Source organism: Brassica napus, chromosome C9, assembly GCF_020379485.1.
Source record: "Brassica napus cultivar Da-Ae chromosome C9, Da-Ae, whole genome shotgun sequence".
Lineage (NCBI taxonomy): Eukaryota > Viridiplantae > Streptophyta > Magnoliopsida > Brassicales > Brassicaceae > Brassica > Brassica napus.
In genome coordinates, this window is record NC_063452.1 from 42,131,957 (window position 1) to 42,143,748 (window position 11,792).

Consider the following 11,792-nt stretch of genomic DNA (forward strand, 5'->3'; position numbering starts at 1 on the left):
TAAGTGAAGTTGCCCCATCAAAAACCTAGACTTTGCATAATGCAATAGTGACATGACACAAACCCCACAAAGGGTATAAGATTGTTATTAAATGGTGAGGTTTAAGGTACATATAGAAGAAATGTTGTAATTAGCCTCTTTTCAGATCAAATTTACGTTGTTTGCGCTTCTATAAGCGGCAAAGCCTCACACTCGTCTCTGTAAAGTTTGGCCATACTACACTCCTGCGCATATAGCTTCTGAAAGGTATGGAAGAAATGAGATATGTGTCACAAACAATATGTATCCAATATTTTCACATTGGAAGCTAATAGCAGACAAAAGTAAATGTTCAGTAGAAGATGGTAAATCATATTACCTGAGGACCAAGCGGAACAGCAAAACTTTCCTTCATCTACATGTTTCACATCAAGTCCCACGAACCATGAGCCCGTGCTGACGTCATCATGAGCATACGAATGAAGTATGTCTCTGTCCCCATCCCATCATCATCGTACAAAACAGAAAACACAAACTCGTTTCACTTTTTGTGAATCTATAAAAAAGGTTATGCGCGGCTGGGTTCAGTTCAGAGTCGGAAACTGACCTATTGATAGATACAAATCTAGCCAATGCATGTGTTATAACGTACATTTCCCCATAAGCATGTCGGAAGTATCTGTCAATTACATAAACATGTCATTCTTTGCCACATAGAAGAAATAAATCTGACTGTTAAACTTACGCTTTCTTGTCACCGAACTTCCACCATTCTGGTTCATACCATTTTTGGTTCCTGCCAGAAAAAAAAAAACAAATTTTAAGTAAAGACACATACAATTCCTAAGATCTTTTTTGCTCCTAGAGGTGTTGGGTTTCTAAGCTCAAACTCACGGTTCTGAGAAAACTTCGCCTGATTTCATGCAACCGATGTAAGCTCGTGGGTTCTCCAGATGTGCTGCAAGTGTGCTTCCGAGAGCATCTGCATTGGATCAGTTACATGCACAGGCATTGTAAAGTCAGCAAATGTTTACAGAAGCAGGGATAAATTACTTTTAAAGAAGCAAGAAAAAAAATGTGTAAGAACATCAAACACTGTATTTGACAGCCTAAATATAGTGCAAGTGTGAGCTTCTCAAGTTATCCCTATTTAATCACCATACCAAGAGATTTAGCGTCTATTTCGACACTGTTAGATATGTATACATACTCATTATCCAATTACATTTATATTTACATTTTATAATCAAACGTTTCAGCTGTTAAAACACTCTTTCTGGTACTAACTTACCAATATTGACGTAGATATTGTCAATGGACTTTGCATAAAACTGTGCATCCCACCTCTCTGCAGCGTAGGCAAAGAACAGCTTTACTTTCTTAGAAGCTTCCTCGGGTGCCTCAACTACATCATCCTGAAAGACATTTAATGGGCAAGCTTCTCAGAATAATACAGGTGAGCTAACAAATGAATGGTCGAGGTAATAATCTTGAAAGAGTAGGAAGCCACATACAAGAATAATGAAGTCATCGGTTTGACTGTTTTCAGCGTCAATGCTCTTGTCCATACTGTCCCCTTTATTCGCGCTACATAGCACAATAGTAATAATGTTTCAGAACAAGAGTCCAGAACCGTGTCATAATCACTACAGGGACAAATAAATCAGAGAGTGTTAAACCGAATTCAAACCTTCTTCCAATAACAAATCGTGCAATCACACCCTTTTCAGTTTCAATCTTTTTTAATGATGCACCTGGAACAAAAGAGGAAGAAGACGAAGATACGAACTGAAGGCAAACATTCCACGGAATCTCACTAGACCATTACAAAAAGAGAAACTAGTACCTGTCCCCATCCAAGCTTGCCGGACAGCGTATCTTTTCTTCTTGTTACCCAAACTTGTCATGATACCGATAACCACTAGCGGCCTCTTCTTAGTCTCGGTACCATCAGTATGTTTTGGATGTTTGGAAACAAAGCCTTCTTGCCTGGCAGCACTTAATTGGATCTCAAGAGCTGCTAATGTCTTCTCCTGTTCCCTAGAAAGAAAACTCTACCTTCTATAAAGTCCATGAAGGAGCACATATCTTTTAGAAAGCAGGATACATTACCTGCAAGCTATGATCTTTAAAGTATCATCCACTGATATAGCAGATTTACCCTGAAAGAGCGCATACGCATAAAAGAACATTAGACCATAGGAAGACGAAACGAAATAATCTCTTGACATGACTTTGTATCACTAACGGAAATGAAGTTTGGATATCAAGAAAAATGTCAAATCAAGTTCAGTCCTTATTCTAGTACACGATGACATTAACAAGCGTGAAACAGAGATCCGAGTAGAGTACTACAAACCTGTCCGGTTACTCTGTCGAGCTCCTTGATAAGATGAACCCTAGTTTGTGATTCTTGCCATAACCTATCTCAAAAACAAACAGAGAGACACAGTTTATAATTCGAATCATAGGAAAGGATGAAACGGGGATAAATTAGAAGAAGAACTAACCGGCCTGCGACATAGAAGGAAGCGAATGTAGCGAACATGGAGATCAAAAGGGATGATACTCTCGAGCTTGTTAATCTCATACTCGACCCTTTCCTCGCCATTTTTCACACTGATTACGAGCGAAACCAGATCAAGATTCAGATCAATGCGACGCAAAATGCCTTCTCCTTCAATCGAATTTCACTAATCAAAAAACTCGATTAGGAATATGTGGGGATTGATCTGGTCTCCCGGTGAGAAGAGAAACGGCGAGATCACTCCTCTCCGCCTCTGACTTTGGATCAAAAGAAAACAGATTTATGATAAACACTCTTTGATCAGATCAGTGCTTCGCCACTGATTTTACTTTTTTTTTTTTTTTTTACTATTATCACCCAAACCTAACCTCTATATTCTTCTCTGATTATAGTGGGGGATCTATACAAATTCAATTATTTTATTTTCCTGCTGCTAATGCATGACTCAGCATTTAATTATCCGGTTTCTTGTGTGCAAGATTTAACTCTTTTTTTTTGGTTCAAAAGAGTTTCATTCTAAGTTTCTAATGCAACTTTACATTTTAAATCTATTTTTACCATTTTAAATAATCAATAGATTTTTAGTTAAATCATTTTCATTTAATAAATCTTACTTAAATAAAATACATATTAGTATATTTTATAAAAAAAATTAATCTGCGTGAAATATATTATTAATCTTTGCAAAATGGAAGAATTATTATTTATTAACCGGATAGTAATAAGCATTGTTCTAAAACGCGGCGCAGAGGGTCGATTATTCGGTGAGTAAACGTGATGCGGCACCCGTCCGTGGCGATTTGCTATCAATCGGATAGTTAAGCGGTATAATACAAAAAATCTTTGTTTTTTTTTGCGATTTTGAGGTTCAAAATCGATTACTATTGGCAAATCTTTAGTCTTGATGTGTAAACAACAACTAAAACGCACAAAAATAAAGAATTGATGAAGAAAATCCAAGGCGGCCGCAAAAAAAATGTTGCAGAATTGTCAAAACCCTAATATGAAGATGAAGAGGTAATTACGAAATAGCCACTCATTAAAGAATATTAAAAAAAAGAAGCAAAACTGACCAATGTGCTGGTTAACAATCAATGACTATACCACCAAACCACTCGTAATCTTTACATATGTTTACATAAATTCGTCTTTTTACATACATTTATTTTAAAAATAAAATAAAGCTTTAAAATTAGTCCCCGATTAAAGTCCGATTTTTTCGTTAGGCGCTACGCCCAACTCGAGCGCACGCGTAACGCGTAACGAGTTTCCAGAACAAAGGCAATAAGTAGTGGTTGTACAAATAAGCAGTAAGAGTAAGACACAGCGGTAAATAACAAGGGTTTGAAACTTTGAGTAGAAGACATTATTTGGTTGTTCCTTTGCATCTTAAGTGTGGGCTGCAACATTTGCTTCTCCACGAATATGAGCAGGGCCGAGGCAAAGAGAGACTAGTGGGGTAACCCCAGAAAAAAATGGGGAAATTTTTTTGGTAATGTATTTTTAAAAAAGATTATTATAATATTTAGTCTAAAATTAGCATTTGATTCCACTAGTTTATGTTTAAATTTTTATATGCTCCCATTAATTTGTTAAAAACAAAAATATTTCTAGTTCCGCCATGAACTGAATATGAATAGAAGTTACTTTATTCTTCTTCAGCGACTACTAAATTATATCATTGCTTTTTACCAAACGAAAAAAAAGTTATATCATTGCAGATGGAAAACTACCATTTCATACCCAACATGTTAAATTCATACCCGACTTATATAGCAGTGCCAAAATATGCCTGAATTTATATGGGTGTGCTAAAACATATCCGACTTTATAATTTTTTTGCGAAATCATACACCAGTCGCCACATCATCCACTTTTGTTCGCGTGGATGCTACGTCAGCTAAATTTGCTGACGAGGATGTCATGTGTACAATTTTTTTTTTGAAAAATCTAAATAGTGTTTTTATAAAAGTAAATTTATAGAAAATATAAAATTTTATAAAATTTTATTATTTAGTAAAATTAACAAAAATTAATTAATTAATTAAATTTTAATCTTATATAAGAGAGAGATCCTATCACAAACCGTCCTTATAAAAATTATATATGTGTTGTAATGATTCAAATTCATTGCTATTGTTGCAGTCTTGTTACTCTTTATTAATCATGGGTATGTTATCATAATTTTTTTAAATGTAAACACAACCATGATTAATCAAGAGTAACACGACTCCAACACTGGTATTTAATTTGAATAATTATAACAAATATAAAACTCTTATAAAGACGGTTTGTGATAGGATCAAAATATTTACTAATATCTCTCTTATACAAGATTAAAATTTAATTAATTAATTATTTTTTGTTAATTTTACTAAATAATAAAAAATTATAAAATTTTACATTTTCTATAAATTTATTTTTATAAAAACACTATTTAGTTTTTTCAAAAAAAAAATGTGCACATGGCATCCTCGTTAACGAAATTAGCTGACAAGGCATCCTTGTCAGCAAAATTAGCTGACATGGCATCCTTGTCAGCCGAAATTAGCTGATGTGGCGACTGGTGTATGATTTCGCCAAAAAATTATAAATCGGGTATGTTTTGGCAAGACCATATAAGTCCATGTACGTTTTGGTACGGCCATATAAGTTGGGTATGAATTGAAAATATAGCGATATCATGGGTATGGGTACGAAATGGCCGTTTTTCCCATTGCAGATATTTATACTTCGAAGTTGTGGTCAATCCGGTTAAGTTGATTGACCAGGACAGCACAATCCGGTTACTAAGCAGAAGACCATGTGTTAGTTGAAAAAATCAGCTATAAACTAACCGAAGACGACGACGTTTCGGATGCGCTCGTCAAACTCTTACCAGAAGAAGATGAAATAGATAACTCTCTCCGATACGTTTTCTTCCCTTTCGAATTTGCGTTTCTTCATCCGTTCCGTGTGCTTCACAACTTCATTTCTCTCAAAGTTTCAGTCTTTCCTTCATTTCTTACAAACCCATCTCAAAATATCATTCATTTGATTTTCGATCGGATTATGTTAATCAATTGCTGATACCAATTCCTGATCATCCCCACCGTTGATTCTCCTCTGAAACCGCCATGGCCGCAGCTTTGAGGTCAAACACCTCGAGAGAAACCGCTTCTCTCACACTCTCCCACTTTCGATACTTCTTCTTCAACCGTCTCCACACCGCGAGTCCTCACTGCAATCACCGTAACAAGATCGCGTATGTCAAGCCTATGGGAACGAGCTTCTTGGATAATCGAGGAGAGAGACGGAGCTCGAGCATGGGTTATGCTACGAACTGTGGTGTAAAGTCTGCTACTTTGAGCTCGCAAGGAGACCCACCGGATCTGTGGCAGCCTCCGAGGGATGGACTTTCCGTTAGGGCTGATGGGTCCAGCGGCGTTCATCTCGGTCGTGGTGGTGGTGGCGGTGGAAGCAGTCCCGGTGCTGGGAACGGAACAGGGTCCAATTCCAAGGAAGATTCTTGGGGTGGATCCAATCTTGGCTCTAGCTTTCCCACACCAAAGGAGATTTGTAAAGGTTTGGACAAGTTCGTTATTGGTCAGGAGAGAGCCAAAAAGGTGAAATTATGAGACTTTTGATGATCTTGTTAGTACTCAATAACATCTGTTTTGCTGATGATTCGCTTCTATATTGGTTTTGTTTGTCATTACACTTGTGTGATGCTCTAGGATTTGAATGGTGCTAACCTCAACTGCGTATTCAGTGATCAGTTTCTACTTGGATTGTAATTATAACGTTACATTATTTTCAGAAACAAAAAAAAACAAGAACACTAAATATTAATAGCTGTTATCTGATGCTGGATTTAGGTGGTCAGTTGAAAACTTGAATTATGTATGGTTCTATTTTGTTTGGGAAAGATTTTCTAGTTTTCAACGTGTTCTTGTGTCATCTCGTTGATGCAGGTGCTTTCAGTGGCAGTTTATAACCACTACAAGAGGATATATTATGAATCATTACAGAAGCGGTTAGTTCACCTCTCTTATGCTGACCAAAATGCAATGGTTTGATACATTTCATTCTTCTCTAGAAAACAATTTTCCTTAATAGTTCAGCTTATTGCCTAAGCATCTGAAAATAAATAAACATATCTTGTGATTTGGTAAATCATGTCAGTATGTATTTCCTTTACCTGGGAATATCGTCGTAGTTTTCGCATGCACCTTAATTTGTATTTGATTGTGATTCCACGTATCTGTAAGAGAATCGTTGGTTATGATGCTTAAACTTGTTGGGAAGCTAGGTCCACGGGAGAAACCGATAGCACTGCAGCGAAACCAGCTGATGATGATTTGGTAGAACTGGAGAAGAGTAACATTCTCCTTATGGGACCAACTGGGTCAGGTAAATATTCTGACCCTAATCTGCAAAAAGAAAACACAAGCCTGATACACTGATGTTCACCTCACCTGTTTTGGAGTTTTTCTTCAAACACAGGGAAGACGCTACTTGCGAAAACTTTGGCACGGTTTGTGAATGTTCCTTTTGTCATTGCGGATGCAACCACACTGACTCAGGCAACTCTCGCCTTTCTTTTAGTCCTTTTCTTGATGACCAATCTGTGAAATGCGTCTTTTGTGATGACATAATTTGTCAGGCTGGTTATGTGGGAGAGGACGTCGAATCTATATTATACAAACTTCTCACAGTAAGCTTCTAAAATCCAAACATTTCTATTTATCATACTGCTACATGTAGTTCTAATGCGTGGTATTGGATATCTCTCTTCAGGTTGCAGATTATAATGTTGCAGCTGCACAGCAGGGGATTGTTTACATCGATGAAGTTGACAAGATAACAAAGAAGGTTAGAGCTAAAACTTTGTCCTTGTGCTAGTTTGGCAAACTTGAATATTATCTTCCGTGCTTCTTCAAAAAAGTTTGTTTACCTTGGACTTTTTTGGTTGCCAGGCGGAGAGCCTTAACATAAGCAGAGATGTATCAGGAGAGGGTGTTCAACAAGCATTGCTAAAAATGCTGGAAGGAACAGTAAGTTTACTATTTGCCTTGAGAGCTTTGCTAACTAAGATCTCAATAATTATTTTTGTGGCTTATACCCAGTTTCTAACTATCTCTCTTTTTGGATATATAGATCGTTAATGTACCTGAGAAGGGCGCTAGGAAGCACCCTAGAGGCGACAATATCCAGGTTTTGTTGTGCTCCACTCTACTCTTTATGTTTTGGCATGCACATTGCTAATAACATAAGTTATTCATATGGATGGAGAATAAGGTCATAAAGAAATTTAAATGATTATGGAAATCTAATAGCTTCCACATTCCAGTTTAATGTTATTAACTAGAGTTGATTAAGGTGGCTCGTCTGTTACATTTATTTCTTACTCACCTCTTGTCAACTGTGTCTGCAGATAGACACAAAAGATATACTCTTCATATGTGGTGGTGCTTTTGTAGACATCGAGAAGACGATTTCAGAGAGGTATGACTAGTGATCAAATCCCCAAAATCCCCTTTTTCTTCTAATCAAATAACATTTGGAAGTCAACTGAATGTTTCCTTTTTTTCTTATTCCAGGCGCCATGATTCTTCAATTGGATTTGGTGCTCCTGTACGTGCTAACATGAGGGCGGGTGGTGTTACAAATGCCGCTGTTGCATCAAACCTGATGGAAACTGTACGTTTTATCATCTCTTCACCCAACAAATGATAGTTTGGTCTTTGGCTCATGTTTAGGGTGGTGTTGGTGTTGGCAGGTGGAAAGCAGTGACCTGATTGCTTATGGTTTAATACCTGAATTTGTTGGAAGATTTCCTGTTCTCGTCAGCTTATCTGCTCTGACTGAGAACCAACTCATGGAGGTAATATTATCTCAACATAAATATGGTTTTGACACTTGATGTGAGTCTCGGCATTACTAAAAATCATTTGATTTGCAGGTCCTTACCGAGCCCAAGAACGCTCTTGGAAAGCAATACAAAAAGATGTACCAAATGAATAGTGTAACTACTCCTCTCTCTCCTCTCTCCTCTCTCTACTCAAAATCTTGTCTCTCTTGAGACAAATCTCTATATCTACTCTTTCTTCAGGTAAAGCTGCATTTTACGGAAACAGCGCTGCGGCTAATAGCTAGAAAAGCAATAACGAAAAACACAGGTGCTCGTGGCTTAAGAGCTCTTTTAGAAAGCATCCTCATGGATTCTATGTACGAGGTAAGTGTTACCTCCTATATTTGCTTACAACCCATGTCATTAGATTCACCTTCAGAGTCTTAAACCATGTTCATATTCTCAGATACCGGACGAGGGTACAGGGAAGGATATGATAGAGGCGGTTGTGGTGGATGAAGAAGCAGTTGAAGGAGAAGGGCGTAGAGGCTCTGGAGCTAAGATTCTCCGTGGTAAAGGAGCTTTGTCTCTGTATCTCTCTGAAACCACCAAATCCAAGGATTCTCCTCGGGTACTTTGCATACCAATCCCGGTTTTACTTTAAATAAATAACAATATACACGGTTGGTTTGACAACCCGAGTCTTTTGTGCTAAATTGTTGCAGACGACCATGGAGGGATCAGAAGGAGAAATTGAGGTGGAGGCAGAGATTCCCTCCGTTGTCGCCAGTATGTAAATGTATCATCAATAACATACTGGTGAATGTATCTCTGTATGCTTAATCTTATCGTTCTAATAATGTACATAAATGAAAGAAATAAACAAAGTTGTATCAGTAAGTTTAAAAAAAGAACAAAAGGATTGCACAGTTTGCACATTGATCAATGATGATGTAACGTTTATGCAATAACCTATCATTACTCTTTATTATCTTGCATTCAAAACTGAGAAACCTCCTTTGATTAAAAATCCGGATTTATCATTCATGCTTGTACTCTAAAAGTAAATGTTTCATTCTGAGCAAAGAGTTAGAAAGAATATTCAAATCATAATCTTATTTATTTCATTCAAGAAGATGCTCTGTCATATAATAATAAAATACACTTAAAAAGAAACATAAATCTTGACTTTGTTGTATATATATTATCTTCCGTATATTAGTTACATACAAGTCCGAGACAGCCTTACTGTGACAACCCAGAGAAGAAGGCCACGCCCGTGGATGGCAACCACGATGAACCCCCAATGAACTGACCCACCGTAAACTTACTTGCCTCGACCGTTGAAGTAATAACGTGATAACCGGGCCACTTGACTCGTTGACCCGTACTCGACCCCGGCCCTCGGTTCATATACTCACCGTAGTACAAAGAGTCCAACGCAAACGGACCGTTCCATTCCAACCATCCTCTCGGGTTAATGTGGTCGCCCATATCCGACATCATGTACACAACTCTAGAGTATAACTTCCACGGACGACCGAGATACGTCGGATAACTACCTTTCGAGGCTTCGAGATCAGCAGTTGCTAGAAGCTTACAAGCGTGGATCGAGATCCCCGTGTTTTGGTTCGGGTCTTTCCGGTTCTGAGCCGTGATGGTGATTTTCTGCTGAGGCATTGGTTTACGTGCGTAGATGTTACAGCTCTGTAAGATCACAGCTGCGTTTCCGAATATGAAATCGACCGTTCCGTAAATCTCGCATTCGCGGAAAAACTGTCGGTTGGAATGTACGTAGAGCGCGTCTTGGTATCCGATAATGCTGCAACGGTAAACCACCGCGTGGTCTCCGCCGACACGAAGTGCCACGGCCTGGTGCTTCGCCGGTCCAGCGTAGTTCTCGAAGGTTATGTCTCTCACTATAAATCCAGCTCCCGTCGCGGCTAACATCAATCAAATTTAAAAAATAATATAAAAATTATAAATCATAACCGAAAAAAAAGACATAAAAGGTAATTTTGTGTATTACCGAAAGTGGCCGTGTGAAAAGTAGTGAGGTCATCGACGATGCTTTTTCCACCGGTTATGACAGTTCTACCCTTGCCGTCTCCGATGAACATTAAGTTCGTTTTTTTCCTCCCAACCTTGAGAATTTCTTCTTCGTACTTTCCTGCTTTGACGTAGATGACGAATCGACGGCTACTATGCTCCGGCGCTTTCTTGATCGCCTCCGCTATTGTCTTAAACGTTCCGTTACCATCTTTAGACACCGTGATATCCGCCTGAATCTTCGTCGCCGGAGTACCGAGAAGCTCTCTGTCTCCTCTCTTCAACCAATTCGGAAACTCCTCTGTTTCTTCCTCCCCAAGCAACTTCCTATGGTTCACCACCGGAACTCCGCTCAAATCGTTGACGTTGCCGGAGAATATCGCTAGGCAGTTACTCACCATCTCCGACAAGTCCTTCACCGCTCCGATCACTTGATCCTTCACACCTCCTCCGCCGTCTCCGGCTTCGTCGAATCCCTCCGTGCACGTGTCGTGGTTAGTCATCGCAGAGCTAAGCCACGTCATTACATCGGAGTGAGATTCATCTGAGGACGAGGCGGCGACGATGGAGGAGAGAGCGCGAGATAGCGCGTCGACTGAGTCGTCGAGCAGCTCGAGACACGAGTCGTAAGCTGATCGTACACGTGGCGGCATCTGAGTGTAGGAGATCGTGGACGATGAGTAAAGCGCTTTGCTGAAACTCTGAAGCGTCGCGTTGAAAGAGATGTGGATGAGCTGTTTCTCGTCGGCGGTTAAAGCTCCCGGAAAGTCGAGAAGCGTGTCGATGCAGAGGTTCGGGTATTGGGCTTTGCTACAGGTTTGGGAGATTTCTCGGGTAGGTTCACGGTTTAGTTTCGGCGCATGTTGATCTGAACCTACCGCTCGGATGCCGGCAAAGATCCCTAAGCAGACCACTGCGACAACTAGTACTGCTAGCGTGAAGAGAATCAGCTTCGTCTTCTTAGTTCTCTTCTGTAGCTCCGGGAGTGACGTGGCAGGGTCTTTCTGGTTCGTGTTTGTTGCCGAACCTGATGGTCCAAGCCTATCGTAACCCATACTGCAATTTGTGTGTGTGTGGGTTTAGATTGAAAGTTAAGAGTTCTGTTAACGGAACAAAGATGATGTGGAAGTGGCTCTATAAATATTATTATAGATATAACTATTGAAGCATTAAAATGATATGCGTTATTATTATAAACTTATAAAATTATATAAACACACACATATAATTTGGGTGTCTTTATTGAAATGTATGCCTGATAGCTGTAATATTTGTCGATGTCTCTAACAGTAAGTATATATAGTGAAAAAGAAGTATATATAGTCATGTGTATTAGTAATAGATGTTTACATTTATTTGTACGAGTGTTACTTGAGGGTAATGCTCTATAAATCATTTCGTGTC

General features: G+C 38.8%; 3 protein-coding genes across 4 annotated transcripts; 1 reads left to right on the top strand and 2 right to left on the bottom strand.

Moving 5' to 3' along the window:
- Window positions 1-9: 9 nt before the first annotated feature.
- Window positions 10-2,889, bottom strand: LOC106418660 (hydroxyproline O-galactosyltransferase HPGT1). 2 transcript variants are annotated; one of them, XM_013859403.2, is made up of 12 exons: window positions 2,490-2,889; window positions 2,339-2,402; window positions 2,092-2,141; window positions 1,826-2,019; window positions 1,670-1,733; window positions 1,494-1,566; window positions 1,271-1,394; window positions 874-961; window positions 725-775; window positions 587-658; window positions 359-471; window positions 10-239 (listed from the first exon to the last, which is right to left on the bottom strand). In XM_013859403.2, exons 1-12 carry the CDS (start codon window positions 2,588-2,590, stop codon window positions 217-219), a joined length of 1,017 nt encoding a protein of 338 aa, XP_013714857.1. In that variant the 5' UTR covers window positions 2,591-2,889; the 3' UTR covers window positions 10-216. The 2 variants fall into 2 exon arrangements, with proteins under 2 accessions (XP_013714857.1, XP_013714859.1); XM_013859405.2 differs by having other exon boundaries at window positions 10-236; window positions 2,490-2,885.
- Window positions 2,890-5,352: 2,463 nt separating this feature from the next.
- Window positions 5,353-9,327, top strand: LOC106418194 (CLP protease regulatory subunit CLPX1, mitochondrial). Its single transcript, XM_013858854.3, has 15 exons — window positions 5,353-6,111; window positions 6,460-6,521; window positions 6,798-6,898; window positions 6,992-7,071; window positions 7,152-7,202; window positions 7,286-7,360; window positions 7,465-7,542; window positions 7,646-7,702; window positions 7,923-7,993; window positions 8,089-8,188; window positions 8,268-8,372; window positions 8,451-8,513; window positions 8,601-8,723; window positions 8,806-8,970; window positions 9,065-9,327. The coding sequence occupies exons 1-15, from the start codon at window positions 5,623-5,625 to the stop codon at window positions 9,134-9,136; spliced, it is 1,692 nt and encodes a 563-aa protein (XP_013714308.2). The 5' UTR covers window positions 5,353-5,622; the 3' UTR covers window positions 9,137-9,327.
- Window positions 9,328-9,435: 108 nt separating this feature from the next.
- Window positions 9,436-11,591, bottom strand: LOC106418193 (probable pectinesterase/pectinesterase inhibitor 61). The gene is made up of 2 exons (XM_013858852.3): window positions 10,369-11,591; window positions 9,436-10,282 (listed from the first exon to the last, which is right to left on the bottom strand). The coding sequence occupies exons 1-2, from the start codon at window positions 11,441-11,443 to the stop codon at window positions 9,585-9,587; spliced, it is 1,773 nt and encodes a 590-aa protein (XP_013714306.2). The 5' UTR covers window positions 11,444-11,591; the 3' UTR covers window positions 9,436-9,584.
- Window positions 11,592-11,792: the final 201 nt, after the last annotated feature.

Coding starts and splice junctions, on each gene's coding strand:
- LOC106418660 (XM_013859403.2), bottom strand. CDS start 2,590: ATGGCGAGGAAAGGGTCGAGTATGAGATTAACAAGCTCGAGAGTATCA. Junction 1,567..1,669: donor CGATTTGTTATTGGAAGAAG/GTTTGAATTCGG, acceptor TGTGCTATGTAG/CGCGAATAAAGGGGACAGTA. Junction 659..724: donor AAGTTCGGTGACAAGAAAGC/GTAAGTTTAACA, acceptor TGTAATTGACAG/ATACTTCCGACATGCTTATG.
- LOC106418194 (XM_013858854.3), top strand. CDS start 5,623: ATGGCCGCAGCTTTGAGGTCAAACACCTCGAGAGAAACCGCTTCTCTC. Junction 7,703..7,922: donor CTAGAGGCGACAATATCCAG/GTTTTGTTGTGC, acceptor CTGTGTCTGCAG/ATAGACACAAAAGATATACT. Junction 8,971..9,064: donor AATCCAAGGATTCTCCTCGG/GTACTTTGCATA, acceptor AAATTGTTGCAG/ACGACCATGGAGGGATCAGA.
- LOC106418193 (XM_013858852.3), bottom strand. CDS start 11,443: ATGGGTTACGATAGGCTTGGACCATCAGGTTCGGCAACAAACACGAAC. Junction 10,283..10,368: donor TTTTCACACGGCCACTTTCG/GTAATACACAAA, acceptor GATTGATGTTAG/CCGCGACGGGAGCTGGATTT.